This window comes from Amphichorda felina (genome assembly GCF_050947745.1).
Source record: "Amphichorda felina strain 45539 chromosome Unknown scaffold_2, whole genome shotgun sequence".
In the NCBI taxonomy this organism is placed as follows: Eukaryota; Fungi; Ascomycota; class Sordariomycetes; order Hypocreales; family Bionectriaceae; genus Amphichorda; species Amphichorda felina.
In genome coordinates, this window is record NW_028145048.1 from 1,863,403 (window position 1) to 1,889,673 (window position 26,271).

The following is a 26,271-nucleotide window of genomic DNA, read 5'->3' on the forward strand; positions in this document are numbered from 1 at the left end:
CAGTGACGGTTCGATCTCGCAGACCTCGCAGGCCTCGCGGACCTCACATCGGCGATCCATATAATACGGGCCCTGTCCCTTTGTCCTTCTCCTCTTCTGCCCATCTGCTTTATCACTGGGCCCCTCACTCTCTTGCCACGCTTCATACCCGTATCAGATCAACCTTGATCCGATCTGAGAACACATCTCGCCATGTGGACCGTCGCTCTTTGCATTGTCGTCGCCATCATCACCACTGTCTGGTACTGGATCACTGGCCTAAGACGTAACATCGCCGTCGCCAAAGCCTCCGGACTGCCCTATATCATCTCGCGTGCGTCTCTGGCTCCCACCCCATAATCTCGTGTTGACGCTGACTGAAGCACCCTCCCCACTCCAGCATGGTCGAGGCGGTTCTTGCTATGGCGCATCACCCACAAGCTGCTCATACCCTTTATCCGTATGCTCCCTGAGCCCTGGTGGGAGCAGTGGTTGCTGTGAGTCTCGTCATCCGACACTCACTACTCGTACCGTCAGTGTCACGAGCATGTTAAGACTTCCTCGCTCACCCATCATCCCATATACAGTCCCACCGCCCCAGACTTCGCATTCAGATCCCGCCATGACCACTTTGCACGCTTTGGCGATGCCTTCCTGCACGTCTCGCCCAGCAGCATCACCCTGTATGTGGCCAACGCCGAGGCCATCAACCAGATCGCCATGCGCCGCGACCACTTCCCCAAGCAGACCGAGGTCTACCAGATCCTCACACAGTTCGGCCAGAACGTCCTGACCGTCGAGCGCGGTGCCTGGCGCATCCACCGCCGCGCCACGGCCCCGTCCTTCAACGAGCGCAACGCCGCCCTCGTCTTCCGCGAGGCCGCCCGCCAGTCCCTCGGCATGCTGCGCTTCTGGGAGCACCAGCGCGCCGCCACCGCGTCCCCGACTCTCTACTCCGTCGAGCACGACGCCATGCGCCTGTCGCTCAACATCATCAGCTATATAGGCTTCGGCCTCCGCCTGCCCTGGCCTAACGAGAAGAACACACCCCAGGAACTCGACCCTATATCTGCCAAGTATGGCTCCGTCGATGCGCCTCCGGGGTTTCGCTTCAGCTTCGTTGACTCCATGGCCATCCTGGTCCATAATATCCTGGCCTTGCTCCTGGTGCCTAAGTGGCTGCTCCGTATGTCTCTCTTCCTTCCTTCCCCTGCGTGTAGATAGGGATGGCCTTGACTGAACAACGCCACAGGCCTTATGCCGTACAAGTCGCTGCGCGATGCTGTTGCGGCGCACCGTGATTTCAGCAAGTACATAAACGAGATACTGGATCTCAAGATCCAGGAGGCGAGAGACGGCGAGAGCCACACGGAGGGAATGGACCTGATGGGCCAGCTGGTGCGGCTGAGCTACGAGAGGGGGCCGGACGGGACGCCCATCAAGTCCAGCAAGACCCTGGCCCTGGCCCGGGACGAGATCATAGGCAACACCTTCATCATGCTAGTCGCCGGGCACGACTCGACGGCCACCACGACGCACTTTGCGCTGCTGTACCTGGCCGGCAGCCCAGCGACGCAGAGGCGCCTGCAGCGCGAGCTGGACGAGGTGGCGGGCGACAATAGGGACCCGGAGACGTGGGACTACGATGAAATGCTGGGCCCCCTCATGGGCGGCATGGTGGGCGCCTGCATCAACGAGACGATGCGGCTGATACCGCCCGTGGGCGAGATACCCAAGGTCGCGACATCCGACCTGGACCAGCCCATCGTCATGGACGGCCGCAAGTACATGATACCCCGGGGCACCGTCATCTCGCTGTGCGCGGCGTCGGTGCACGCGAATCCGCGATACTGGCCGACCAGACCCAGCAAGCTCGCGGCGCACAGGAGCGACATCCTCGACTACGTGCCGGAGCGGTGGATCCGCAGCGGCGACTATGCAAAGGGGGCCACGGCGGCCACGGTGGGGGGGGAGGGGAATCAGGGCGGTGAGGTGGACGGCGCGGACAAGGAGGACTATGGGGGCTACCAGGGGCATGACACGAGCGCACAGCTGTTCCGGCCCGAGCCCGGGGCGTACATTCCCTTCAGCCAGGGCCCACGAGCGTGCCTAGCGCGCCGGTTCGCCATGGTCGAGGTGGTCGCGGCACTGGCGGTGCTGCTGCGTGAGTACAGCGTGGAGCTGGCCGTGGACGAGTGGGCGAGCGACGACGATGTGGCGCGGATGAGCCGGGAGGAGATGGCCCAGGTATACGAGCGCGCGCGGGTCAACAGGGACGAGGCGATCGCGGGGGCCAGATCGGTGCTGGCAGTCAAGTTGAATGGCCAGGCAGTGGGCCTGCGGATAGTCAGGAGGGGGGAGGAGAGGTTCGTCAACTGGCTGGAAGGGGGGCGCGACAAGTGACGGGACGACTCTCAATAGGTATTATCATTCAGGTCAAGATGGACACGCATGATAGGTATGGCAGTGCGTGAACACGGCATCCACGATGGAGTGACGACAATGGCAGGCTGGCAGTGTCGTGGTCAATGTTGGAGCGTTGGTCGGAGATGAGAGCTGATTGGCGGTGGTGTGAGAGGCGCGAAATGAGGCCCCTCGCGAGCACCTCCACCCGACGCGCCCACCGATCATGACGGTGGGATTTCGTTGTATAAAATTGGTTCCTTGTATCCGTGTGATGGTATCAGAAGATTGACAGTAGGGATGAGCAGATGTGTAATAGTAGTACATCTTGCGGTCGTGTCCAGTGAAGAAGTATCGTTGGTTCATGTGTGCTGCGCCGTGCAGCACCGACGTTGTTGGGCAGCTTGCTTCTGTCTAAACGGGAGGGCAGAGATGGGACGAAAGAGGAGCGAAGAGGGGCACAGACACACCACCGGATGGCCGGGCGCAACAGCTAATGGACTCGAGACGGCGCCGTTTGCAGAGGGTCAGGCAAGGCTCGATCCTGAAGTGCAGAGATTTCGAGAGGATTTCCCAGCCTCCCCAATTTTTGGGCGTCGTTGCTTGTTGAGTCTCCCGGTGGCTGGTGGGTGGCTTTTGCTGTTGTATCCGTACCTATCCGTACCTACCTACTCTGTATGCTTACGGGAGTACGTAGGTGTGTCTGGTTGCTGGCCCTGGTGGTCCTGGTGGTCTGGCTTCCTGCTAGTCGCCCACCGCCACCTGCCGTGCATTTCGGTGGGCGGCAGGCGCAACCCGTCATAAGCCCATAACACGCAGGTCCCAAAATCATAACATAAACAACCGGGATCCCTCCCGCGCGCGCCGCCCCCTCCCCTCTGTCCCGTTCCCAGCTCCTTTTGCTCCCCCAGACTCCCAGTAGTAATAGCTCCCACCAGCCCAGCACCGCCACCACCAGCACCACCCAGCAGCATACTACGTACTACAGAGAGCAGCCCAAGCAGGCAATAACAACAAAGACCGTGGGCCCTCGTCGTCTTCAGCATCGTCTACCCCGGCCACCCATATAAACCGCCCGCCCCAAACAAAACACACCCTCACGCGTGTCCAGGGAACGCCTCCATTGACGCCCCTTGCTAGCATCGCCTGAATTGCGCGCCCTCTGCGACTTGTTGTTGCTGCTGCTTGAATTCACTTTGGCATCATTTATTCCAACATTTGCAGACACCGCACCGCTGCCATCATACATCCATCATCCATCACCCCATCACCCCATCATCCCACCATGTCCACCTCGTCCACCAACAGCTGGCTGCGCGCCCAACGCAAGTCTGAACTAGTTGAGATTGCCAACGATGTCGGTCTCGAGAGGTGAGTCCTTGGTCTTCTCTTCCCAATCACACCCTTCCCTACCTTATCTGCTCTCCCTGCTGCGTTTGCGACTGCAGCGGCGCCCACCTTCTGCATCCCATGCGCCCAACCGCGTCAGCCTTGTCTCGCGACTCAACCGCCACCACCCGCCCCTCGTCGCGTCGCCCATCGTCGCGTCGCCCATCGTCGCAAGCCTCACCAGCGCCCCAAACTAGGATAGCTGCAAGTAAAATAAAGAGAGCTCATCTGCTAACATGCTCGCGCAATCAGCCACGGGAACCTGAAAAAGGTCGAGCTCGAGGCTGCTCTCGATGACTACCTCGCTGAGAACACCGCGCGCTTCAGCTCCAAGTCGGAGCTCGCCGGCTACTACAACAGCCGTTCCAAGGCCCTCGGCTCTCCTGTCAAGAAAGAGACTGCCGCTAAGGATGATGCCGAGAAGCCTGCCAAGGTCACCAAGCGCAGGGCCACCAAGGCTGTCGAGGAGATTGCCAACGAGTGAGTCTACCCCCTCCCCTCCTGATGCCCGCGTTGCGACGCGTCGCATCCAGCTTGAAGGCGGCGCAGATGAAGCTGACTAGCACTATCAGGGCCGATTCCGTCCGCTCGCCTATCCAGACCCCTGGCCGGAGCATAGCCTCGCGCATCACTCTGCCCGCCACCCCCGCCGATGTCGCCTCGGCCGTCGACCGCTCCACCCTCGTCGTGCGCCAGCGCGTCTCCTCCATCTACCGTGAGAGCGGCATCACCGAGGTCACCCACGCCACGCGCGACTCCCTGAGCACTATTCATGCCATCGTCCTCATCATCAGCGCCTTTGAGCTGCTCTACATCCGCCGCGAGATCCTTGCCAGCCGCTTCGCCTTCACCATCCCCGGCATCAGCTTCCTGGGCACTCCCGACTACCCCATTTACCTGCCTGACATGTTTCTGGTGCTCACCTCCTCCTTTTGGTCCCCCGCCCTGACCTGGGCCCTCACCAGCTTTGTCCTGCCGTCCTTCTTTGGCTACTTCTTCAACCTTGGTGCCACCAGCACTGCCTCCGGCCCTCGCACCCGTGCCCGTGCCGCTGCGACCACCGAGTATACTGTTGACTTCTTGACCTTCAGCGTCAGCAAGGCTCTCATCTCGTACCTTGTCTACGCTCAAGGCGCCACACTTGGTGGGCTTCTGTCCGAGACGTCCATCGAGCGCCTCAATTCCGCCGTGTACGGCGGCTACAAGGGCATCCTCACCGGAGCGGCCATCACTGGTCTTGCCAGCTTCTATGACGCCGTCCTGCGGAAGTGAGCGGACTTTTTCTCATGCCAAGTTGACGTACATGGGGTTTCCCGTACGGCGATGACAATGGGAAAGAAATAAAAGACCTAAAGATCCTCCAAAAAAAACCGCTTTCATGATCAAATCTCAAGATTTCAGACAAGCCACTTTTACCACTTTCTCTTCTCGGGGGACACTGAAGAAGCTGTTCGAAGTGGCGTTTAGGGCGTTTTGGCGGCGTGCCGCGTGGCTTCGATACCAAATACCACGATTATTCTTTTCATGGCATTATCATGCCCATATTTCTTGGATATCCTGGCGTTTCATCGATAAAACTCCCGCACTTTACCCTCTACAGTATTGGGCCAGTAAAGGGGGGAGGTGATGTCGTTTGAAATTCTGGATAATGAGAAGCAGGATGTCTTTTGGCGGCTATTTTCGTTTTTGGGCTGGTTGGTCTGCAGGCCCATGTGGGTTTGGCTACTTCTATCTTTGACTCGACCCCTTGGATAGGAAGGGAAGGCAGGACAGAATGAGGCTCTGTCGCCCGCTTGTACGTATGTATGTATGAGATGTTCTCGCGCATGCTTCTCTGTGGGGCGAGAACAAGGAGCAGCATTCTTATGGTGGTTGGATGGGCTTGGCATGCCTGGCAAGTAGATTTGTTTTTGGGGGTTGGCTGGGTTTATTTTTTCACCACCTGGGTTTTGTGTTTATTGCGTTTTGGATTAGTCCTCGAGTGTGGTGCTGTTGGTTGCTGGCGATGATTGGGATGGATGTCTAGATGATGGACACTGCCCATCGTCTTGGGTTCTATGAGTGACGAAGGGAATATATCACTGGGTTAAATGTACCTCCTCGCATACCTGTCATACAGTGAATCAAGTTCCATTGCAAATACAAAGACGCGTGAACGTGTGGGTATAAAATTATAAGGTATCTTGAAAAATGGGCTGTAATTATGCCTCATGTGTTTTTTCTATAAATTAAATACTTCATAGTATGTCACAAATGTTCTATGCACAAGAAGTCCACAAACCTGGGTGTCGGCATCTGTACAAGGCTCTTCGACACCCATCTCCTCTCCCCTTCAGTAACTCTCCAACTTTCTTCTGTATGCGTACCCAACTCGTCTGTCTTCTGCTCGTCTCTCTTCTGCTCGTCTCGCTCATGCGGGGTGTTGATGGTAGATGCAATCCCAAGAGCTATGCCCGTCCCAAAAAAAGTAACACAAAATAAAAAAGGTCATCGCAAGAAACGCCGTCTGCCCTGCTCGGTCCGGTAGGCGAAGCGAGCATCTCAGAGCTCGCTATGGCGCCTCGTGACAACGAGGGGCAAGAGTACATACATGGCCGTAAACGCCTTCTTCGCTGGTGATTTACCGTCCGTGAGAACAAAAATGACTGTCCCGATCCGAGCGTCCGCCATTGTCGATGGGTGACATGAACGTGAGAACATATAGAACAGGCTATGCGGGGCTTCAGTGATGCGGTGGTCGCTGAACTCATCACTGGCCCGATTGCCATAGCAGGAACGAAGCTTTTCTCTTGACGCGAGCTGCCTCACCGATCTGACGGGTGCTCATGTTTGATAGGATGCATCAGCATACTCCTCAGGCAGAGTCGGCCAGTGCTGTGCTCGCCCTCTTCTTCCGCCTTGCCTCCCCTTTCTCGACCCTCACCAGCATGGCCGCCGAACTTGCCTCGGCCGTCCTTCTGGGCGTATCCGAGCCAGCGGCGCCATATGAGCCCCGAGAACTCGCTGTTGTAGTACCAGCTCGTTCCCTTGTGGTTGTGCTCATTGTTGATGTCAAAGGGACTACCCTTGCCCGACGTGGAGTGGTCGTCGCCACCGTTGAAGGCCGCGTCGACGGATGACCCGAAGGGGGTCCATGCTCGGTCGAGATAGATGGGGTGTGGGGCAAAAGTGCCCTTGAAGCCGTGGTGGAAAGCCACACTAGCCGGGAACATCTCCGGGAACATGGTGTGGTGGTGCCTCCAGACTTCTTCGTGCATGGCCATCAGCAAACGGCGGCTGAGGCGCGAGGCAGTAATGATGGATGCGCGACGCGGGGGCGTTGCGGCGTAGCCGGTGGCATCAAGGCCGAAGAACCAGCCTGACTGTTCTGTGTCGAAGATAGGATTCAGAGTGATGAGATCGGCAGGCTCTCCGACGCCGCACTGACTCCTGTCGGAGTGGAGGTCGCAATTGTCGGGCATAACAGAGTGACCCTTGGCCTCAAAACGCAGCGACTTCCTACCTGGGAATTTGAGGGGTCCAAACGGCGTGGAGAGTCCGGAACGGACCGTGTCAACCTGTGTGGATTCGACAAACTCGTCCCAGGTGCCGTGGTGCGAGGGGATGTAGTAGCGGGCAGCACGCTCCCAGATCATAGTACGGGGCTGCTTATCAGCCCACTTGCCGAGACGGTCGAACAGCTCATAGTAGCTGCCAAGGAACCGCATGTCCATTTCCCAGTTCCAGAAATGCTCGTATTCAGGGTGCTGCATGGCGAAGATCTGCAGCGGAAAATGGCCACTCCGGTAAACACCATGAATGTCCTGGCCACTGGGGTTGGAGATGGCATCGCCGAACTTTCCAGGGTAGTAGAGTCTCATTTGAGGCTCGCTCCACAGGCTGACAATACCGTGAAACTCGGGCGGCACATTAGCATCGAGCAGCCGCTGCACGGTGACATCGTCGGACCAGATAGGAATGTCCGTGTCCCTGACATGGACTAGTAGGTGGACCTGGTACTCGCCTCCCGACTTGAGGGACAGCTCATTGATCAAGGCGCGAAAATTGAGAATGGAATGCTCTGTCCACTTAAAGCCTGTGTAGGCGCGAATGACGACGGCGGTCCGGCCGATCTTGCCAGCGACCTTTTCGAGCTCCTCGGTCTTGGGGTCAACCTTCTTGAAACGATGCTGGTTGGCCTCCAGGCAGCGATCCTGAGCATCGCTCCAGTCCACGTCGGAGTAGTCGATCTGGCCGGTCTCTTCCCATACAAATTGGCTGTCCGAGCTTTCGGTATCTTCACCAACACCACAGCCGCCCTTGTTCTTGGGATAGCCGAGTCCGTAAGGGCCATAGCGGCCAAAGCGGTCGAAACAGATGTCGTCCCTCATGCCAAAGATGTCATAGGAACCTAAAATGGGCTCGGGGAAATGTTGGGGGAGGCCATCGTAGGCATAAATGTCAGGTGCAGGGATCGTGTTATTGCGGTCGAGGTAGCAGGCGGCGACCTCGCCGTCGACTGGCTCGTAGGGACTATAGGGGTGAGGCTTGGGGGTCTCGTCCCTGACAGGTGGCGTCGGCATGGGCGCGGCTACGTCAGGGTTGGGGTACTCGGCCACATGTTCCGACTTGGGGACAATTGTCTTGAGGCCGTGGAAGTAACCATCGAGACTGGAATTGAAAGTTAGCGCGACGGGAAATTTTCACTCGTCTTGGCATATCGGCAGGGGTAAACTCACTGCTTGAAGCGTAGCCATGGCATCTTTTTCAGGTCATCCTGGTATTGATTCTTAGCCTCAATGTCCTCGGGACTAGTAGAACCCTCATCTCCTTGGTCGGTGTCCTCGTCGTCACCAGGGACGACGACGACGATGGCATTGTCAGGTTTAGACACATCGTCGCCCTTGTCGTTGGCTTCGGCGGTTCCCCCAGTTGCCTCCGACGCGTCGCCATCACCGGGAGACTCGGATTGGCCCAGATGATGGGTGGCAACATCGTAAACGCTTACAGGCTTCTTGCTGTAGAAAGCAATGGACAGGAGCACAATGCCGGCCACCGCGAGCATCAAGACGCGCTTAATGACATTGCGTGAGAGCAGATCGCGGGGGCGGAACCTGCTGAACGAGGGCTTGTCGTAACCGGAGCCGAAGGGTAGCAGAGGCTCGTCGTTCCTGTTGACGGAAGCATGCGAAGTGGATCGGCTACTCATGCTGACAGTCGACAGGTCGCTCCGTCAAAGCGACGAGAGCATTGCTGACGCGAGGAGCGGCGTGACGAGTGTCGGTTCGGAGGAACGAGGGCTGAAAACGCGCGCGTTCGAACGACGTGGAGCGGTGGGAAGGCGGAGGTGGAGGCGTAGGGAGGAGGTGGAACGAGAGGCAAGGAGCTGGGCGAGGAACCGAAACCACAGCGTGACTTGAAAGGGGTGGAGGTGGCCGAGGAGAGAGAGGGTGAGGGAAACCAGGGGGGGGCGGTTGCGCAGCGAAGGGCTGGCAGGTTTTGGTGCGAGGCAGGGTAGAGAGGTGGGCAGAAGGCGGAGGGTGCACACAGCCGCACCAGGAATGGCGCAGGAGGCGGTTAGAGCGGGCAGACGCTGGGCAGAGCGCTAACTGGCTGCAGAGGCAGTGGCTTGGAGCACTGCACGTGGGGTGGCGGCGAAGGATTCAGCGAAGGCGAGCCCACTGATTTCCCGGAGAGGTAGCCTGGTTGAGCTGGCAATAATAGCCTGGGAGCCCGAGTGAATGACCTGAATCGGGAGGGCTGGGGGGCGTTGGGGTCTCGAAACTTTCTGGTCGAGTGGAGGGCCCACCGCCTAGGCAGGACTGGAACGCTGTAAGAAGCTTCCTGGCTGCCGCCCGAAACGTTGGTCGGATTTACCGGAAGAATGGCCCGGAGAGATGAGGGGGGTAGGTGGAAGTGTAAGAAGCGAAATGAGTTCTGCTTTGACACAGGCAGAGGGAGAGCCCAGTTCAGACGCGTTGCGACACGAGCGGAATGCGCACTGCAACGGAAGGGGAAAAAAAAACGAGCCACACACGCGCAGGTGGGTGGCTTAAAAAAAAGGGATGAAGCGAGTTCCCGGGAGATCAAATAAAGTCGAGGCTAAGACAGGCTCGGCCGACAAAGTAAGGTATTAAGTGAGAAGTCAAAACGGCGCCCGAGCGACGGGAAATCGGATTCGACGAGACTAATGGAAGAGCCGGAAGAGAAGGGCAGACAGAGCAGAGGGCGGAATCAGAATTTCAGAGCAGGTAGGGGGGGAGCGGAGGAGAAAAGGGCATGGAAGATCAGCGGCAGAGCTGGAGGAGGCTCGCAACGTGAAAAGCCAGAATGTGCCCAACTTCGGGTTTGATGGGCGGTGCTAATCTGATGGAGCACTTGGTACTCCGTACTTCGTACAGTAACAGCAGACAGCCCGTGAGGATGAGCGACGCGGTCAGCAAATGCGTCCCTCGCTCCTGCATCGGCCGTGCTAGGACGAGGGCCATTGGCTCATCATGGGTCAACGTCCACCTGGGGTCCTGGGACACAAAGGAGGCACGCACAAACTCGTAATTCCTCCAGGATGACTCCTGCTCCACCTGCCCATTTGCTCATTTTGAGCCCCCCATCTCGCGCCCCTCCCCAAGAAAATCACCTCCTAAACCAGGTGGTCCCTCTACCCTTATCACCTTTTTTTTTCCCCTTCCCGTCACCGGCTCCACAACCCCTTCATTCGCCTGAGTCGGGTTCTCATATCGTCCCGATTACTATCATGCCTTGCTCCACAGTAAGAGTACGGATACATATTGTACAAATGTCTACGAGTATTCGTGCAAAAGTCGCTCTCGAGGGTGCGGCTCGCCGTTCCAAGAATCGCCCGCCCCAGCGGCCCGTATCGGGTGGAGGGCATCTCGTGTCGTGAGGACACGCGTCCCGAAACTCGCTCAACAAGTGGCAACTGTAATCTGACAATTTACCAGCGCTTGGCTGGAAAGATGCCGCTAGAAGAACCACTAGAAAACCCGCGGGCGCCGGCGCCATGGGGCTTCTACTATTCGTACATAGTCGATGCTGCGTATGTACTCGTATCGTACAGCTTCTCTGATTCGATGGCAGGGTCGGACTCGCTGTCGCGGCGCTGCCAGCCCGTTCGCCAAGACTCGCCAGCGATCGACATCTCAATATGCCGTCATAGGCACCAAGGAGGAGCGCCAACAGAAGGCAGGGGTTCGTGGGCAGACAGATTGGCAGCTCACCAGTGTCACCACTACCAATTGCTGCGCTGGTTGTCCGTGGTGTCACTGTTTGTGCTCGAATGACCGCCAGTCGTCACCATCCCAGTCCTTGCAATCAGCCTGGTGCGGCCAAACAGGGGGGCTTCTTCACAGCACCCAAAAGGGCCACTGACAGTATTGCAATATTGCAATGTTGGGACCCCCATTGCAACAGAGGAGAGGAGCCCTGTCCTCTCACCATGCGACTCTGGATTGGCCAAATCTCGCCAAACTTCGGGAAATGGCACCACTATCAGTCGCCGTTGTTATTTTATATTGCGCCGAACAACCACAGTGAACACTAAACAGTGCCTGGCATGGTGGCAACTTGTGGCCTGGAATGCACGCAGCTCATGTACAGATCCAACGCAGCAAGCCGTTGACAGCAGGCAAACCCAGCCCTTGGCACCTTACCAGGTCTCTCCGAGACAAGCTTTTTGAGCACCTCTTGTCTGCTGCAACATGTTACCTGCCATCCGCCGAAGATGCATGGTGAAACAGGGGGGCACAGGACCCTTGTCCGCAGGAAGACAGCAATTTCGCCGCGATTTGGCCACGACCACCCCGTGTCTCGTCTCGCCGCCGGCTCCTTTCGACCCCCCACGGCTCCGTTATCAATGGCCGGGTTCAAGTCCTCTCGGCAATACCTACAGAACATGCTCACTCGTTCAGTGCTGACCTAATACCCACGGCACCCAAACACACGAATAATACTTCAAAAGAGACAGCCCGGGCCCTTGCGCTCCGTGATATGCTACGAGGTAGGCAATCACGGATACGGTGCCACAAACTCAAACCCTTAATTTCTTCTCAACAGGGAGACCCTGGCGCTAGCGTCGACCTCATATTTGCGTGATAATAGATCTACATACGAATACTATGTATGAGTACCTAGTACCACGAAAGGCTGAGTTGCGAACAAACGGCGTGGATTTCGTGGCTCGTCATTTGGGTCGGCAAAGTCCATCGAGACTTGATACTGAAATAAATGACGTCTATCTTTCAATGTTCTGATAGAGCCGAGACATCGCGAGACGGGATGCCGGCCTATGAGATCGCTATTTGACATGGGATTGTCGTAGGGCCATCCTTCGTGGCGACGGGCAGATATCTGATGCCACGATCCCTGATTCTAGTTTGCTTTTGAGCCGTGTCTCGAGTCAGGGCCGGCTCGGGAACTGGTCCTGCGACCTACGGCTCCGATTCCTACTCGTGGTATTGCTACGAAGGTATCCGTAATATGTACCAATACAGATACGAGTACCAGCCGACCGGCATTGTGTATGTGAGTTCACGAATCAGCTCCAGAGTCTGTTATCTGACTGAGATCTCGCAGGGATACCAAACCTTTCTAACTCCTACGGCATATTACTAGTATACTATGGTAGTATTACGAAGTATTCGTATGTGTTGCATATGCACACGCACGCATAGCTCCTAGTTAACTACTCGTATACTCGTATTAACGACTACTATGTATTACGAATAGAGTTGGTTTGATCAGCACTCACGGCAGAGCACACGACGGGGAGTGTCCGAGCGGCGAGCGACGGGGGTGATGCTCGTAGTAGTATTACTACGAGTATTGTCAAGTATGACCAGTCATCAATGCTGACCTACGGTACCAGATCCAAGTATCCGAATCGTCCTCGTCCGTGGTCGCTGCCCGTACATAAGTAGGTAGTAATGCAGTACCGTACAGTATGTTTGGATGCAAAGATCAACAACTGCCAACGACCATCGATGGCAACCAGTACTTCTGGGGGCTGGGACATATATGGGCACCGTGCTGACCGATCGACGATTGGTCGTCCCGACAGCCACTGCGATGAAGTTACACGTCGGTGGAAGCCGAAGATCCGGTTCTTGTGACCCATCAACACCCTTCGACCCACACAATGAAGTCGGAATCCGGGGCTCGGGACGCGTGGACCAGATCATCATACGTACTACGTATATAGGGCCACGAATCGCGAAAGGCAACTTAGTAATACGTAATTACGGTCGCAAACCTCGTGGTGCGCTAATGAACTAATACAGACTAGGACTCCAAGATTATGCTAACTACTTATACCAGTTCCTTGGTATCCGTAGGCCCATCCCCCTATCCGCCAACAGGTTTGGTCTTAACTCGATTCGAACCCTCCGCTTGCGATGTCAACTCCCCCGGGCGGCCGTGGACGTTATCGTCTTCGACTTTGCTCACCCAGCCGTCGCCTCGTCGGATAGCCACCATCAGGCCCCCCGCAGATGCCACCATCAACAGGGCGGAGATAGTCGAGAACCATCCCACCCCAATGGACTGGACAATGGGCAGAACCACACCTGTCCCCAGGCACCCGGCCAGATACCGCATGAAGAAGTTAGCTGCTGCCACCTCGGCCCCGCGACCGGGCATCACATCCAGGCAGTACGTGTTGAGCGCCGGGAAGCAAAAGAGCTGGGCAATCCCCTGGAGGAACAGCACTATTACCGGTACAGGGATGCCTCCCTTCTCCTGGTCTACCGTCCACCCGTAGATGAGCACACATCCCGGTATCACGACACCCAGGAACGGCAACACCGATCGCAACCGATCCTCAGGGACGCGACGGCCGCGCTTCCCGATCCACCGCCTGACGGTCCAGTCGGCCCAGTGGCCACCGCCAAACGTCCCCAGCAGGTACCCGCATCCCGGCGCCAGGTAGAACAACCCAGACAGCAGCGGCGTCTCGAGGTTGAAGCGCGGATTCAGGACGTACCGTATCGGGGTCAGCAAGCTATACATGTTCCACACGAGGGAGGAGCTGGCAATCGCGACGAGGCACAGGTTCAAGTGACGGAACCAGCGCAGCACCCGCAGCGGATTGATCATGCCCAGAATCGCGTGGGTGCGCTGCTTGCGCGGCAGGCCCTCGAGGTCGGCAATCTTCTTGCGGTGGATAGTCTCTGGGACGAGGAAGAAGACGCCCACCAGCCCGGTCCCCGCCAGGGCCGTCTGCAGCCAGAAGATGGTCCTCCAGGACGAGTAGGTCACGATGATGCCGCCCAGGAATGGCCCGAACGCGGGCCCGATGAGCGTCCCCGACATGAACCATCCCATAGCCGTGCCGCGTTCCGTGGGGCGGTATATGTCACTTGTGGCCCGTCAGCATGCGGGCCTCTTGACCAACGTGGGTCAAGAAATGGCTGCTATTCCATGATGGTGTGTGTGTGTGTGCGTGTGTGTGTGTATTCGCTTACCCGATGCAGGCTGCGCCGATGAGGATGAAGGCAGTCCCCTCGAATGCAGAGATGGCGCGGAAGACAAAGAAGGCTGCCAGGTTTGGCGCCAACGCTGTCCCTAGACTAAGCACCAGAAACGCCGCGGCGGTGATGAGCGTGATCTGCATGGCCCGTCAGCATAGTCCTAGGCTTCCAAACCTAGGCAGGCCATATCCACAAGGAAGTAAAGCAAGGAGGAGACAACTCACAATTCGTCGGCCAAAAACCTGGCTCATGGGTCCCCAGACGATGGGTGACACGCCCATGAGGGCCATGTACGCGGCATTACTCAAATTGATGACGGAGCCCGTCGTGTCGTACTCGGTGGCGACTTCGGGCGTCGCCGCGAGGATACTTGTGCTCGATACGGGCGACAGAAATGCGCAGAAGGACAGGACGGCCACGATACCAACCTTGCGCTGCTTGGTTAGCCGTTCGTAAACTTCGTCCCCGTCCTCCGTGTACCGGTCCTTTGGTTCCTCGGGCGGCTCGAGGTTGTCATGCCCGGACACGTGGGACCCTGTGCGGTACAGGTTCCCGCCCGGAGCAGGAACCACCTTGATGGGCTCCGTTTGTATTCCTTGGTCACTGGACACTGAGTTGGATTCCCGCTCAGCCGGCAGCTGTCGCGTCTCCCCCATTGTAGGCTTCATCGTTTATGCGGGCGCGAGCGTCCAACACTCGTCTGGTTCCGGGTGGGTGAGTAGGAGCCTATCTTCTGGGCGCATAGGAGACGCCGCAAGACAACGACGAGTAGAGACGAGCAGAAATGAGCAGGGGGGAGGGGAACCAAGTAACAACTGTTCTTTGAAGCTGCCGGTGAGCTACTATGGTAACTACAGGCAATTGATGGACGCCCAAAGAGCGGGTTGTGAATGGTATGATTCAACCACAGAAGCGCACCAGGATAAGCATCTATGTTAACTCTGGAGGGACGGCTGATGCATGGCAGCAGAGGGGCGCAAACGGCTACATATATTATGGATCGGTGGTCCTCCCCGAACATCGGTACCCGTAGTATGGAGTACCGCCTTGAGCCGTTGACTCCAGTCTCTATCCCTTGTACGCGTCTCCACAGTCCCCCCCATTTGGGAGCTGCGAATGGCATCTATGTCTCTGCCCGGGCTATGTCCGGACACTGTTCCATGTATCAGTCCAGTATCATTCACTGCCGAGCTTAGCGTGGAACGGCATTCGACAACATTCGTCCGCCGTACGGAGGAGTTGCAAGTCGAGTGTGTCTACTTGAGGTCACGGCCCTGTCAAGACATTGCCACAAGTAAGAGTTTTTCACCTTCGGCATGCCAAGACAAGTCGGCAACATTCAAAGGCCGATCGTGGCCCGTAGCCCGTGGGCGGCGGCCACGGGAGTGAGTTGCCGAAAGCGACGAACCATCTATTACCTACATATCGACTGGGGAGTGGTGCTGACCAGTTGGAAGCCGGCGGAGGTTGCTGTGGGCGCCGAGCGTCGGAGTCGCCGTCGGAGAGACAACATACGTTCCGAATGTTACACTGCAGAGCAGGAAACTCCGATATGCTCAGCGATGAATCATTGCATCGTGGCATACAAATCAATGCTACGCACAGCCAGTGAGTACGGCCACACATTGGATAACATCTATGGTCCGTATACGCTATAGTAATACGGAAAACTCCAACCAAGGGAGACCGCTCTATGGCAGCCCTGTACATCTCTGTAGTATTCGTACTTCATATATAAAGACTTACTATGGCCCTCGTAACCATCTCGTAATTAGAAGCAAGGCTTGAATATAACCGAGGTGGAGACGGCACTCCTTAGCCAGAGGCAGCCGGAGTTTAAAAGCCTAGCTTATCTAGTATATCAGTAGCGATATTAATCATCAAATGTGAGTACTTATGGTCGTGTATTGGGGTTAAACTAGAGCTTCTGCTGTTCTGGCGATGTATTCGCATTCTGATGTACAACTGGGACATTGGGACCTGCAAATCAACGACAGCCAGCGAGCACTATATGAGTCAACAGTACTCCGTATTAGCCAAATATATCTCAATTAGCTAATCCAACTCCAATAATGATTCTACGCCAAGGTACCTAGTACACATACCTACCAATGGGCTTTTTATACCGAACGCCAACTCCAAAGCTTCCTATGCCATGTAATGGCAAATTCAGACACCCGCCGTAACGCTCACAATAAGCAATGCCCTCGTCAGTGGTATCTTCCATCTCCAATCCAACACCAAAAAAGACAGCATCTGTAAAATAACAATATACCCTCCACAAGCTACATCCTCACGCCAGCAGCTTCTGCACCCGCTCCTGGATCACACGATCCACTGGTTGCTGGTTCCTCTGCACCACGACATTCTCGCGACCGCCAATCGTTACCACACGGAGCCACTCGGGCGCTACCTCGCTAGCAATGAGTCGCACGCAATTGGTGGCCTCCTCCTTGGAGATGGGCACCCGCAGCGAGTCCTTGAGCCGCTCGAGGATGGCTTGCATGGTAAAGGCTTGGCGCGGCAGCGAGGGCGGTTTGGACAGGCTGAGCATGGAGATGGTCGCCGACACGTTAGCAACGCGGTTGAGGGCGGCACGGCGCTCAATCTCGGGCCCGGACGGCGGGAGGGGCCCGCTCTCCCTGGCGAGCTGCTTGAAGCGGATGCGGTCGAGAAGGCTCATCTTGGTGCCGTCGGCGTTAAGCATGGGGCTGCTGGCGGCCTGCTGCTGGGTCTCCTTCTCCTGCTGCTTGGCCGCGACGCCGTTCTTGAGCTCGGTGAGGGCGTGCTGACCCTTGGCGAGGATGGGGTTGGCCTTGAGGCCGAGGTCCATGTTGGTGATGGCCGCCTGGGGGAGGTCGCTGAGGGAGAGACCCTCGAGGGGTATATCCACACCAGTCACCTCATCGGCGGCACGCTTCGCATACAGACAGCTGAGGTTGTTCTCGAACTGCCTGCACAGCTTGTCCTCGTTGACAGAAGTCTCGTCGTGGCGCGAGTCTAGCTCAATGCAGACCTTGCCGCGGCCATAGTCGGATACGATGAAGGGGGACACCATGTGTCGCTCTGGCGATGCCTGAATGGCGACGCAGCGGCGGATATCCTCGATAGTGACCTGGCGCTTGCCCCATGACCGAGCAATGTGGGGGGCGAGAGAGCGGATATCGATGGGCACATTGCTGCCATTATGGGCGATCTGGACCATGACCGTCTTGAGAAAAGACCGGTGGAGATCCACCAGCTCTGCCAGATGCGGGGGAAACTCATGTTCGACGGGGACCTTGTTGGACTTTTTGAAGCTGGCGTCAATCTTGGTCTGGATTGTCCTCTTGGCCGACTGCCGAGATTCGGCGATAACGGTGGGATCTGCGGGCTTATGGGCAGACTCAGTCCGCGTAGGGGCTGTCTTGGCGGTGCGTTTGCTCTTGATAACCTTGGATGGGACAGCCGAGTGCGCGTCAGTCGTGGCCAGCTGGGGCTCTTGCTGCCGGCGACAAGAGCGCTTCGATCGTTTCGATGGGGCGTCTGATTCGTCGCCGCTGCTGGGAGGAAAGGACACGGTGCGAGGTGTCAGTTTGTGGTGGACAGGATCGACCTCGATACAGGAGGCTTTGCGTTTCTTGGAAGATGCAGGCTCAGTCGACGATGCGGGTGCCTTCAGGTTCTTGCCTGGGGTCGGAGGCAAGTGGACTTTGGAGACGCGGCCAAAGCTGCTGATGCTCTGGTTGGCGACAGTCTCGGGCTGCCTTGTTCTCTTTGCTGGGCGGGCCATGGGTAGTTGTTCTTTTGGGTGGAAGGCGTAATGGCTGGTTGAAGATGGGACGACTTGGGAAGGGAGGAACCCCTGAACAGAAACTAGAAACTGGCAAGTACTTTGCGATGCTCGAAAGGAAGTGATAGTTCAATGCAGTTTCCCAACGCTTGCTGAGGGGGGAGAATTGAAGAAGATGCAGGTGCAATGCCCAGAATTGAGAAACAGGAAGCTATGATCCCCGAGTGGGGGCGAGGAAATGAAATGTTATCGAAGGGCTGGGCCGAGACGGACGCGTCCAGGCGCGTTTTCAGACGCGATCACCGCGTAAAGTGGATCCACCCGCTCCGTGCCAGAAAAGTCGGTGACGGTAGGACATGATTGGCAGTGCCACGGACACTGGTGACTGGACCACCCTGGACTCTGGAGCTGCCAGAGCTGCACGCGCTTTTCAACTGCAGCCCAGCAACCGCACGTGGGATCGACCCTGCGCCGCTGGCCCCTGGGGCATCTCTCCTCGACCTTGTCCGAGGCTTACAACGTCGCCGGTAGCGCCCGAGTGACTCTCCGCATCTTCCATGCACCCCTTCGCCTAGAGTTGCAGAGTGATGTAATTGATGTCACCGGCTGAGGCACTGCCGAAAGACACAATGGATCGAAAGTGAGTCTTATTACAGTTGGCAGCCTGTGACCCGTGTTCGTACGAAGTACATGGGAAGTCTCCCCCCCTCCCAGCCTCACATGTTGGGACTTAAGGTCTCTCGTCAGCTCCCCAAACTCCCATATCTCCTAGGCTCGTCATTTTCCGGTGAGACATTGGACCACAACGCTGGAGCCCTCGAGGAGCTGTCGTATTAGACACTTCGATGCCCCCGGGAAAGGAGCCACCCTTTAGACTATTTTTGCCATCATGACGAGGCAAGCATCCTTGTTCCTCGGCCCGAGGCCGTGATTTACATGAGTGAGTAGTGATTTGATAGGCGTAGAACGAGCCATTGAGTTTCACGCTGATGATGGGCTGACATTTTACCAATACTACGTAGCCGGCACGGGGAGTCACAGTACCAGCTCGACATGCAGGCTTATTTCTTTGTATCACTCAAATTGCAAATCACAGCTCAGAGCTGTTCCTTCTGGCCTGATTGGTAAAGCCTGTGTCCTATCGCAAGAGGTTTAGGTTTGTCTGGTCTTAGGACGCCAAGGCATGGCAATAGCAAAGCCAATGGCAATTAGTAGGAACCAAGTATTGTCAAATTCAAGCAAATTGAATTGCAAGATAGTATCTATAGCCCCCGTGCTCCTATTTCCAGCGCAATTCTCAGATTGCAAATTCTCTGTTTCCGTGTCCCAATTTTTCCCTTAGTGAACCAGCGCTTGACACTTGAAGAGAAATAAGTCACCCGTCAACTCCGCAAAAAGCACAACCCAGAAGTCATTCCGCTCCATCTAAATGCCCATTTGCGGAAACAGAGATAAGAAAGGTACAGGATGGCGTGCCCCGAATGCCCTCAAGAGACCCGCTCAGCAGCGTGTAGAGGTGGGCCAGTTGTCGGGTCGGAAGCTGACGGGGCTGGGCGGCGGCGGCGCCGGGACTGAGTAGTCTCCCTGGTGGGGCGTTGACGGGCGGCGGTCGGCCTTGGAGGCGAGGGTGGCATTGATGCTGCTGTAGAAGTCTTGGGTCCCGAGCTTGAGCTTGTGCTGGGAGGGCGAGATGGGGAGAGGTGCGACGATCTGACGGCTAGGCATCTTGACGGTGTCTTTTGGCGAGACCTGTGAAGAGATGATGTCAGCCAGAGAAGCCATGAATTCTGAGCATATGAATCATACCTGAGAATTTGGTCTATGGGAGGACGAGTTGGAAATCAAGCAGAGCTTGGGAGAGTGGAAGAAGTTTTGTGTTGGTAGGTGGTGCGAAGCAGTAGCTAATAACACGCAGGCTAAGTAAGGTTACTGTAGTTCAAGATGGTCTCAGCAGGGAGAGGAGAAGGTGGTTATTTGTCTGGGGAGGAAGCTACACGGAGGAGGGGGGAAGGAAGGAAGGAAGGGGGATGAATTTATTTAAAAAGGCAAGAACAAGCAAGCAACGAGGACTGGCACGGGCACTTGCTGTTTGCACTTGCAAACTGGCACTCGGCAAACCGACTGGGGAGGCAGGTGCGACCGTGCGAAGGGCGGCGGCAGTCCTGGGGGCGTGGCCGCAGTGAGGCGGGAGACGGGAGACGGGAAAGAAAACCTGGGGAAGCTGAAGTCAGGCTATTACTGTCAGCCTGTCGCCCTGTCCCCACGGGCCACACCCACACCACTGGCCACACACACCCACCTCGTTACATGGCGGCTTCGTTACCTACGAGTACGAGTAGTACTATTATAGTACGCAGCACAGATTACTTGTCATCTCGTGCACTGTAATTATTAACACACGGCGCCCGACCGCCAGGCAATTGGCCGAGGGTGCAGCACATGTGCGCTCGAGACCAGCCTCAGGGAGGCGCTCGCGCTCCTTGTCCTCGTCGAGTCGTCTAGTCGTCGCGCCTCTGGCCCCAGACACGTAGCCCACTCATTTCACTGGAGCCACCGAGTCGGTCGGGGCGTGCGTGATTGATTGACCGAGACCAGCCCTGTCTCGTTGGGCTCGGGTCCAATGGTCCATGTCACGCTTGCAGAGGCAGCAATTTTGAAAATGGGGGAGGGAAAAAAAAGCGATGGCAGTCTGGGTCTCTGAGTCTGGGAAGACTGGGGACCGGTCAGACACCGCTTGACAGCTCAGACAGCTCGAGCAGCTCGAACAGCTCGAACAGGAGACGGTGAATCACCGCGCATTCGCCGCCGTTGGACCGGGTGTTGCTCCGCCATTGTTCCGTTGCTGTTCCCCCTGGACGCAACCACAGGGGCACGGACACATCATCACCGCTGCCCCGGCGCCCAAAGGCCTGCGTCGCCGCCTCGCAGAGATGGGCAGCGAGCAAACTCTGGGGTGTGGGTGGGCGTGGGGGCTTCATCCCGTCCGCCTTCTATCGATCCTTCAGATACCCGACAGACCTCCACGTCAGCGTCGACAACGATATCGCATCGGTTGGGCCGCCTCATCCCCTTATCTCTTGACCGAAATAGATCCCTCTTGTCGCTCCTAAAAGGGCACCGACGCACCGCTGACAAGACCAGGACATGGCCAGGTGTCAGGAATGTTTGGGAGCATGAGCAGAACGAGCAAAGAACAACGTTGTGAGCAGCTCTGAGCACTACGGCTATATTAGTACAGAGTACGAAGTACAGTGCACTCGTACTCGTATGTACCGTCATCTACGGAGTACTACTTATGGTACATAGTACGTGCGGAATACCAAATCGGGGCCCGTGGCTTCGCCGACCAGGCCTTGAATAGGTGGTGAATAGGAATTAGGAACTGAAATTCTGGGAAATTTTCACCGGCAAAGTACAGGGGACCTGCCCCAGACCGTGGGTGGTGGGTTTAGCCGGAGGGAGCAGGGTCCCCTTGGGTCCCCTGGGTCCCTTGGGCGGCTTAGGAAGTTGGGCCCTTGCATGCTTGGGCCTTGGCTTCTCGTGAGCGGGTCACAAACGTTCCAGAAGGCCCAGCGAAGTCAGCGACTCCTGAGTCTGCCCCTGTCTGGCGTCTGACGACATGCTGGGTACGAACACTAGTAGGTAATATCCCGGTTGTCCGGGCAGAGAGGAGATGCTGACTGGGAATCCTTTTATTTAACAGAAGCCCGTCGGGTCAAGGCGTTCATATTACTCCAGGGCGCCTTGGCTGGGCTCGCCGCTATGTATGCATGTATTTCCGTCGGAGGACGGCCCTGATCCCACCTTTTATTGTTCATCAACAATGGCGCCAGCACGCACCAGAATGGGAAGTTTGCGTACGAAGGTAACGGATGCCCAGACGGGATACAGCCGCGAGCAAAAGCAAAACCTGGCGGTGACCAGGCCATGTCACCGCACCTTGGTACTATGTAACAACCAGAAACAATTCCACTCCAGCGGCCGTCTGGGTTTGACCTTTTGAGTTTTAACTGAAGCTCGAAGAATCGGCGACCCACGCGGCCACAGCTGCCACGAGGCCGGGTCTGGGGTCCAATATCCGTCAACTCCATGAATCCCGATCTGCGGACACTCGTGCCCCAGGCCATGGAGATTTGATGCGCCTCAAAGCACAGCAAGCTTGGCTGGTCTCTTGATGTGCCCGACGTCACCGTATTGGGTAATATGGCAACTGGGAAGATTACCTATATTTGCAGCATGTCATCCATTACCCGTCAGATCCCCGGCAAATCTTCTTGGCACGACCTTGAAGCTCCCATGCCCATCATGTGCCGACTGCGATCGTGGTATTTTGTTTCTTGTTGGTTAAATGACGGTGCTCATACTAGTATGCAAGGAGGATTTTTCTTCAAAACACGCAGACGCGGCGCATTCAATGGTTCCGCATACATGGTACATCCTCGCGCATCTGGCGTAGATCTCAGAGCGTGTACGAACAGTAATATGAGTAGTACTGCGGAGTAGTACTACTCGTGTCTCAACTTCTCCCAATAACAACATCCTATACTTCTTTCATATTGAGGCAGTTGGTTGGTTTGGAACGCCAACCGTCCGTCCGGTGTACTTGATTACAGGAGTATTGAGTTGACGGTACTTTTTGGGGATACAGGTACGGTAAGATCTACCTTGGCCATGGAATGAGACTGCGCTTGTAGGGTAATGGTTGGTCCATGGCAGCTCTCGAGCACTAATGATTATCTCCCAAACAGGTTCTCCCAAATACTAGTATCTCAAGACAATCGGTATGGTGCCTCCTAGGTTTCATCCCTAACATAGCGTAGGTAGATTTCCAGCCCGTCCCTCGATCGATCTAGACACTAAGGGGTTCAATAGGGGTAGCCACATTCCTTTGCCCGGAGTTAAACTTCCTGATCTGCTTTTGCACAGGGTAGCAATTCGTCTCTGGAAAAACCGGATCTTCGAGATTTTTAGGACTGGAGACACGCCTGTCTGACATTTTTCGCGGGGGGCCTGAGACAGTTTGACCTTTGGAACGCCGGCAGCAGACAATTGACGACGACACCCTGGAGTGACAAATTAAACCCAATGGAGATCATACGTTCCGTTCAATTCAGCTTTAAATCCTTCTGCCTGATATCGCTAATAACGCCTGCCTTCTTCGATGTTGGTTGCCGATGTCTACATAGTACTTTATTCGCCCAGGACAACCTTATTCGCCGATAACTAGTACCTTACCCAGCCTAAGCCGCCGCTGCCGATGTCTTGGCCTTCCGTCGCGCCGGCTGATATACGTCGTTGAAGTTCATGGCAACACCCAGGAAGCGCATGTCCACGTCGGGCTGGTACGCCAGGTCTCCCAGCAGCAGCTGGAGGCGCGTCCGGAACGACGACCCCAGTTGCCGGAGCCGGTCCTGCAGCACGGGGAACTCGGATGCCACGCCGCCTTCGGGACCCGGAAATGCGCCACCGCCGCTGTTGTCGATGGTGCTCCGCACGTCGGCCTCTTGCCGCCGTGTGAAGTCAGATACGCTCCAGCTGTATAGACCGTCTACCGAGTCGCGGTAGTTTAGCATCAAGCGCAACATCTCGCCCAGCTGCGCAAGGTAGGATGTGCGATCGTCGTCCTCGGCCGCACCGTGTACGCGCCGCTTGGGGCCGAGGAGACCCTTGTGCGTGATGTCGTTGAGGTAGGTCGTGTGCGCCTTGATCAGGTCGTCCAGGGTGCAGTCCTCTTTCTGGATGCGGCTCTGGAGCTCGCCCCATGACGACTCGATGACCTCGAACAGGATATAGTATTGTAGCTGGCCCACGAAGTGTATCATCTCGGCGAGCGTGCCACGGGTGGACTTCCACGTGTGTGCAACGGTCGGGTCGTTGCTCTGTAGGACGCCGCGCGACCCCGTCATGCACTTGCGCCATGTCGATAAGAGCCCAAACTCGACACGCTTGATCCTCCACAGGAAGTTAAACACCTTGAGATATTGCCTGTTGCCCCATTCTGTCACCACGACATCGACGGGGGCATCGATCTTGTACTCGAGCGTGAAACAGTCCCAGCCAATGTCTCCATGGGACAGTTGCAGCATCCTCGCGTCGAGTCGGCGGAGGACTTCTGCTGAATCGTGCTGAGCGTTGGAGCCACGAATGGCATGCTCTAGCTGAGCTGTCAGGGTGTGCCGATACTGAGCACCAGCAGGCCGGTCCAGGTTAGGGGCTAGCGATTCCATCAGAAGCGCGATGAAGTCACCTTGGCCGAGCAAGATGTAGTCTTTCAGCGCCTTGAGGTGCTCAAACAGGTGGAACTTGTTGGCCATGAGATGAATGAGGCGCTTCATAGTGGTCTTGTGGGCCTCGTCGATCCAAGCCTCTAGCGTCGCTGTGTCACCATAGCGTAGCTCCTTAGAAGCATCCTTGGAGTAGTTTTCTACCCATAGTGAGTCACCGCAGCTGTGACGGATGAAGTTGAGAGACTTTCCAATTAGGAAGACCTTCTGGGCGAAGTCTTGGGTAATGATGGTGGGGATCATGGCCTTGTCAATCTCGTACTTGTCTTCCCAAACATTCCCCGTCACCTTGGTCTTGGCGCGGTCTCCGCTGGAACCTTGCTCCCTAACGAAGAACTCGAGATACGGGTCGGACAGCTCGCCGTCGTAGATCCAATGCCTCAGGAAGTCGTAGAAGGGCCTCGTGAAGCTGCCCAGTAAGCGCTCTGCAAACGCGGCGACAACAGGATCTCCATGGGATGAGGAGAAACTGTGGATAAGCGATATCAGCTGGCCACCCTTTTTATTCTCAGACTCTTCAGCGATGAGGCTCATCAGCCGGAGACCCATGGTAGCTTCTCTGGTCCATACGACACAGCGCTTGAGGGTTACGCCGGCCTTGCCAATCCCTCCGCGTGGGGCGTCGTCGTCAATCGTGGACAAAGCCCTCCGAATCTGCCCCTCGAGTGTGGCGATGAGGCTGAGATATGATCTCAGCTCATTGCTAATCGCTGCCCTGAGGCTCTGGTGCAACAGCCCTTGTGCTGGGCTCTCACAGAAGGTATGGAGGCGGCGATATAGGAGTGAAGGCTCGGCTAGGGTGTGAAGAAGCGAGACCAGAGGAAGCGGCAATGTGGGGGGGATTTTGATCGTGTCTGGTTTGGTGAAGGGGAGTGTCAGGGAGCTCAATCCCTGAAAGGTAAATGGGAGGTCGCGAAGAATGACCGTCTCAGGAGGGTCAATCTCCAAGTAGTTACTTGCGAGAAGTGTCGACTTGAGCGATACATCTCTTTTGGGTGCTTCGGTATCGGCTTGGGTATGCGATGGCTTCGACTCCTTTGGTGGGAACTTTTTAAGCCCCTCGGGTTGGAAGGCATCCTTGAACTGCTCCTCCTCGAACCGGGAAGTTGATGCTGACACTCTTGACTTGTCGCGTCCGTGTCTCTTTATCGAATCCCTGCTGATGGCCTCGCGGTAATTGGGTGCCGACGGCTTGACTGGGCTGAGAGGCAGTGGTTCATTGGGGTCTGGCGAGTCGGCTAGTTGGTAGAGGAGGTAGAGGATGGCCCACTTGTTTTCCAGCACCGGAAGAGAGAGGAGTTTCGAGTACAGATTTGAAAACCTCAGCGCTTGGCCAGGGTTACTCTGGATGAGCTTGCGCTTGATGAGGTCCGAGGCATGGTTGACATCAGACGCAACGGCGGGTGAGGTAGGACTGCGAAGGGGGAACTGTCAGCGAGATGGAGGCTCTTAAGAGGACAACTAGGCACCTGGGTATCAGTACCTGTCAATGATGCTCTTTGCCAGCTCAAAGCAGGTATCGTGCCGTCGTTGGGCAGCGGTATCGTCTTCGGCTGGGTCTCGAGGGATGATATGGGATATCAGGTTGTCGATGGCGTTGGAGACGCGGTCGGGAGCCATGGCTGCATCGTCGCGCTCTGTCACGACGAAAGTTTGTAAGGGCGGCTGCTGGGGCGGTCGTTGGTGATTCCAGTGCTAAAGGGGTACTGGACTTGTTGATTCTGTTGAGCGACAAGCTGGAATCAGGTTCCAAGTTGTTTGGGCACTTTATGGACAATGGAGTTCACGTCCAAGTTGCTAAACGAGAGGGTCTGACGCGCTGTACCTGGTACCGGACGCGACTTGAGGGGCACTTGGGGTTCGGCCGGATAGGGAAGGTAGCAGAGACTCAGGGCGGCACCAGATATTGGGTGTACCGGAGGTACCGGATACCTTAGCGTCGGCCACTGTCCCGACTCTGTCTACTGGGGCTCCGCCAATT

The 26,271-nt window shown here is 56.5% G+C and overlaps 6 protein-coding genes across 6 annotated transcripts; 2 read left to right on the top strand and 4 right to left on the bottom strand.

Moving 5' to 3' along the window:
• Positions 1 to 192: 192 nt before the first annotated feature.
• ACO1O0_002139 (cytochrome P450) lies at positions 193 to 2,382 on the top strand (the record flags this gene model as incomplete). The annotated part of the gene is made up of 4 exons (XM_083191616.1): positions 193 to 313; positions 380 to 476; positions 567 to 1,165; positions 1,232 to 2,382. The coding sequence occupies 4 exons, from the start codon at positions 193 to 195 to the stop codon at positions 2,380 to 2,382; spliced, it is 1,968 nt and encodes a 655-aa protein (XP_083052830.1).
• A 1,285-nt stretch (positions 2,383 to 3,667) lies between these two features.
• ACO1O0_002140 (uncharacterized protein) lies at positions 3,668 to 5,043 on the top strand (the record flags this gene model as incomplete). The annotated part of the gene is made up of 3 exons (XM_083191617.1): positions 3,668 to 3,753; positions 4,024 to 4,251; positions 4,305 to 5,043. 3 exons carry the CDS (start codon positions 3,668 to 3,670, stop codon positions 5,041 to 5,043), a joined length of 1,053 nt encoding a protein of 350 aa, XP_083052831.1.
• A 1,532-nt stretch (positions 5,044 to 6,575) lies between these two features.
• On the bottom strand, positions 6,576 to 8,959 carry ACO1O0_002141 (DUF3405 domain-containing protein; the record flags this gene model as incomplete). The annotated part of the gene is made up of 2 exons (XM_083191618.1): positions 6,576 to 8,421; positions 8,490 to 8,959. 2 exons carry the CDS (start codon positions 8,957 to 8,959, stop codon positions 6,576 to 6,578), a joined length of 2,316 nt encoding a protein of 771 aa, XP_083052832.1.
• A 4,151-nt stretch (positions 8,960 to 13,110) lies between these two features.
• On the bottom strand, positions 13,111 to 14,902 carry ACO1O0_002142 (major facilitator superfamily domain-containing protein; the record flags this gene model as incomplete). The annotated part of the gene is made up of 3 exons (XM_083191619.1): positions 13,111 to 14,122; positions 14,229 to 14,371; positions 14,459 to 14,902. 3 exons carry the CDS (start codon positions 14,900 to 14,902, stop codon positions 13,111 to 13,113), a joined length of 1,599 nt encoding a protein of 532 aa, XP_083052833.1.
• Positions 14,903 to 16,527: 1,625 nt separating this feature from the next.
• On the bottom strand, positions 16,528 to 18,006 carry ACO1O0_002143 (DNA replication factor Cdt1 C-terminal domain-containing protein; the record flags this gene model as incomplete). The annotated part of the gene is made up of 1 exon (XM_083191620.1): positions 16,528 to 18,006. One exon carries the CDS (start codon positions 18,004 to 18,006, stop codon positions 16,528 to 16,530), a length of 1,479 nt encoding a protein of 492 aa, XP_083052834.1.
• A 5,240-nt stretch (positions 18,007 to 23,246) lies between these two features.
• Positions 23,247 to 25,910, bottom strand: SPC98 (Spc98 family-domain-containing protein; the record flags this gene model as incomplete). Its single annotated transcript, XM_083191621.1, has 2 exons — positions 23,247 to 25,704; positions 25,774 to 25,910. 2 exons carry the CDS (start codon positions 25,908 to 25,910, stop codon positions 23,247 to 23,249), a joined length of 2,595 nt encoding a protein of 864 aa, XP_083052835.1.
• Positions 25,911 to 26,271: the final 361 nt, after the last annotated feature.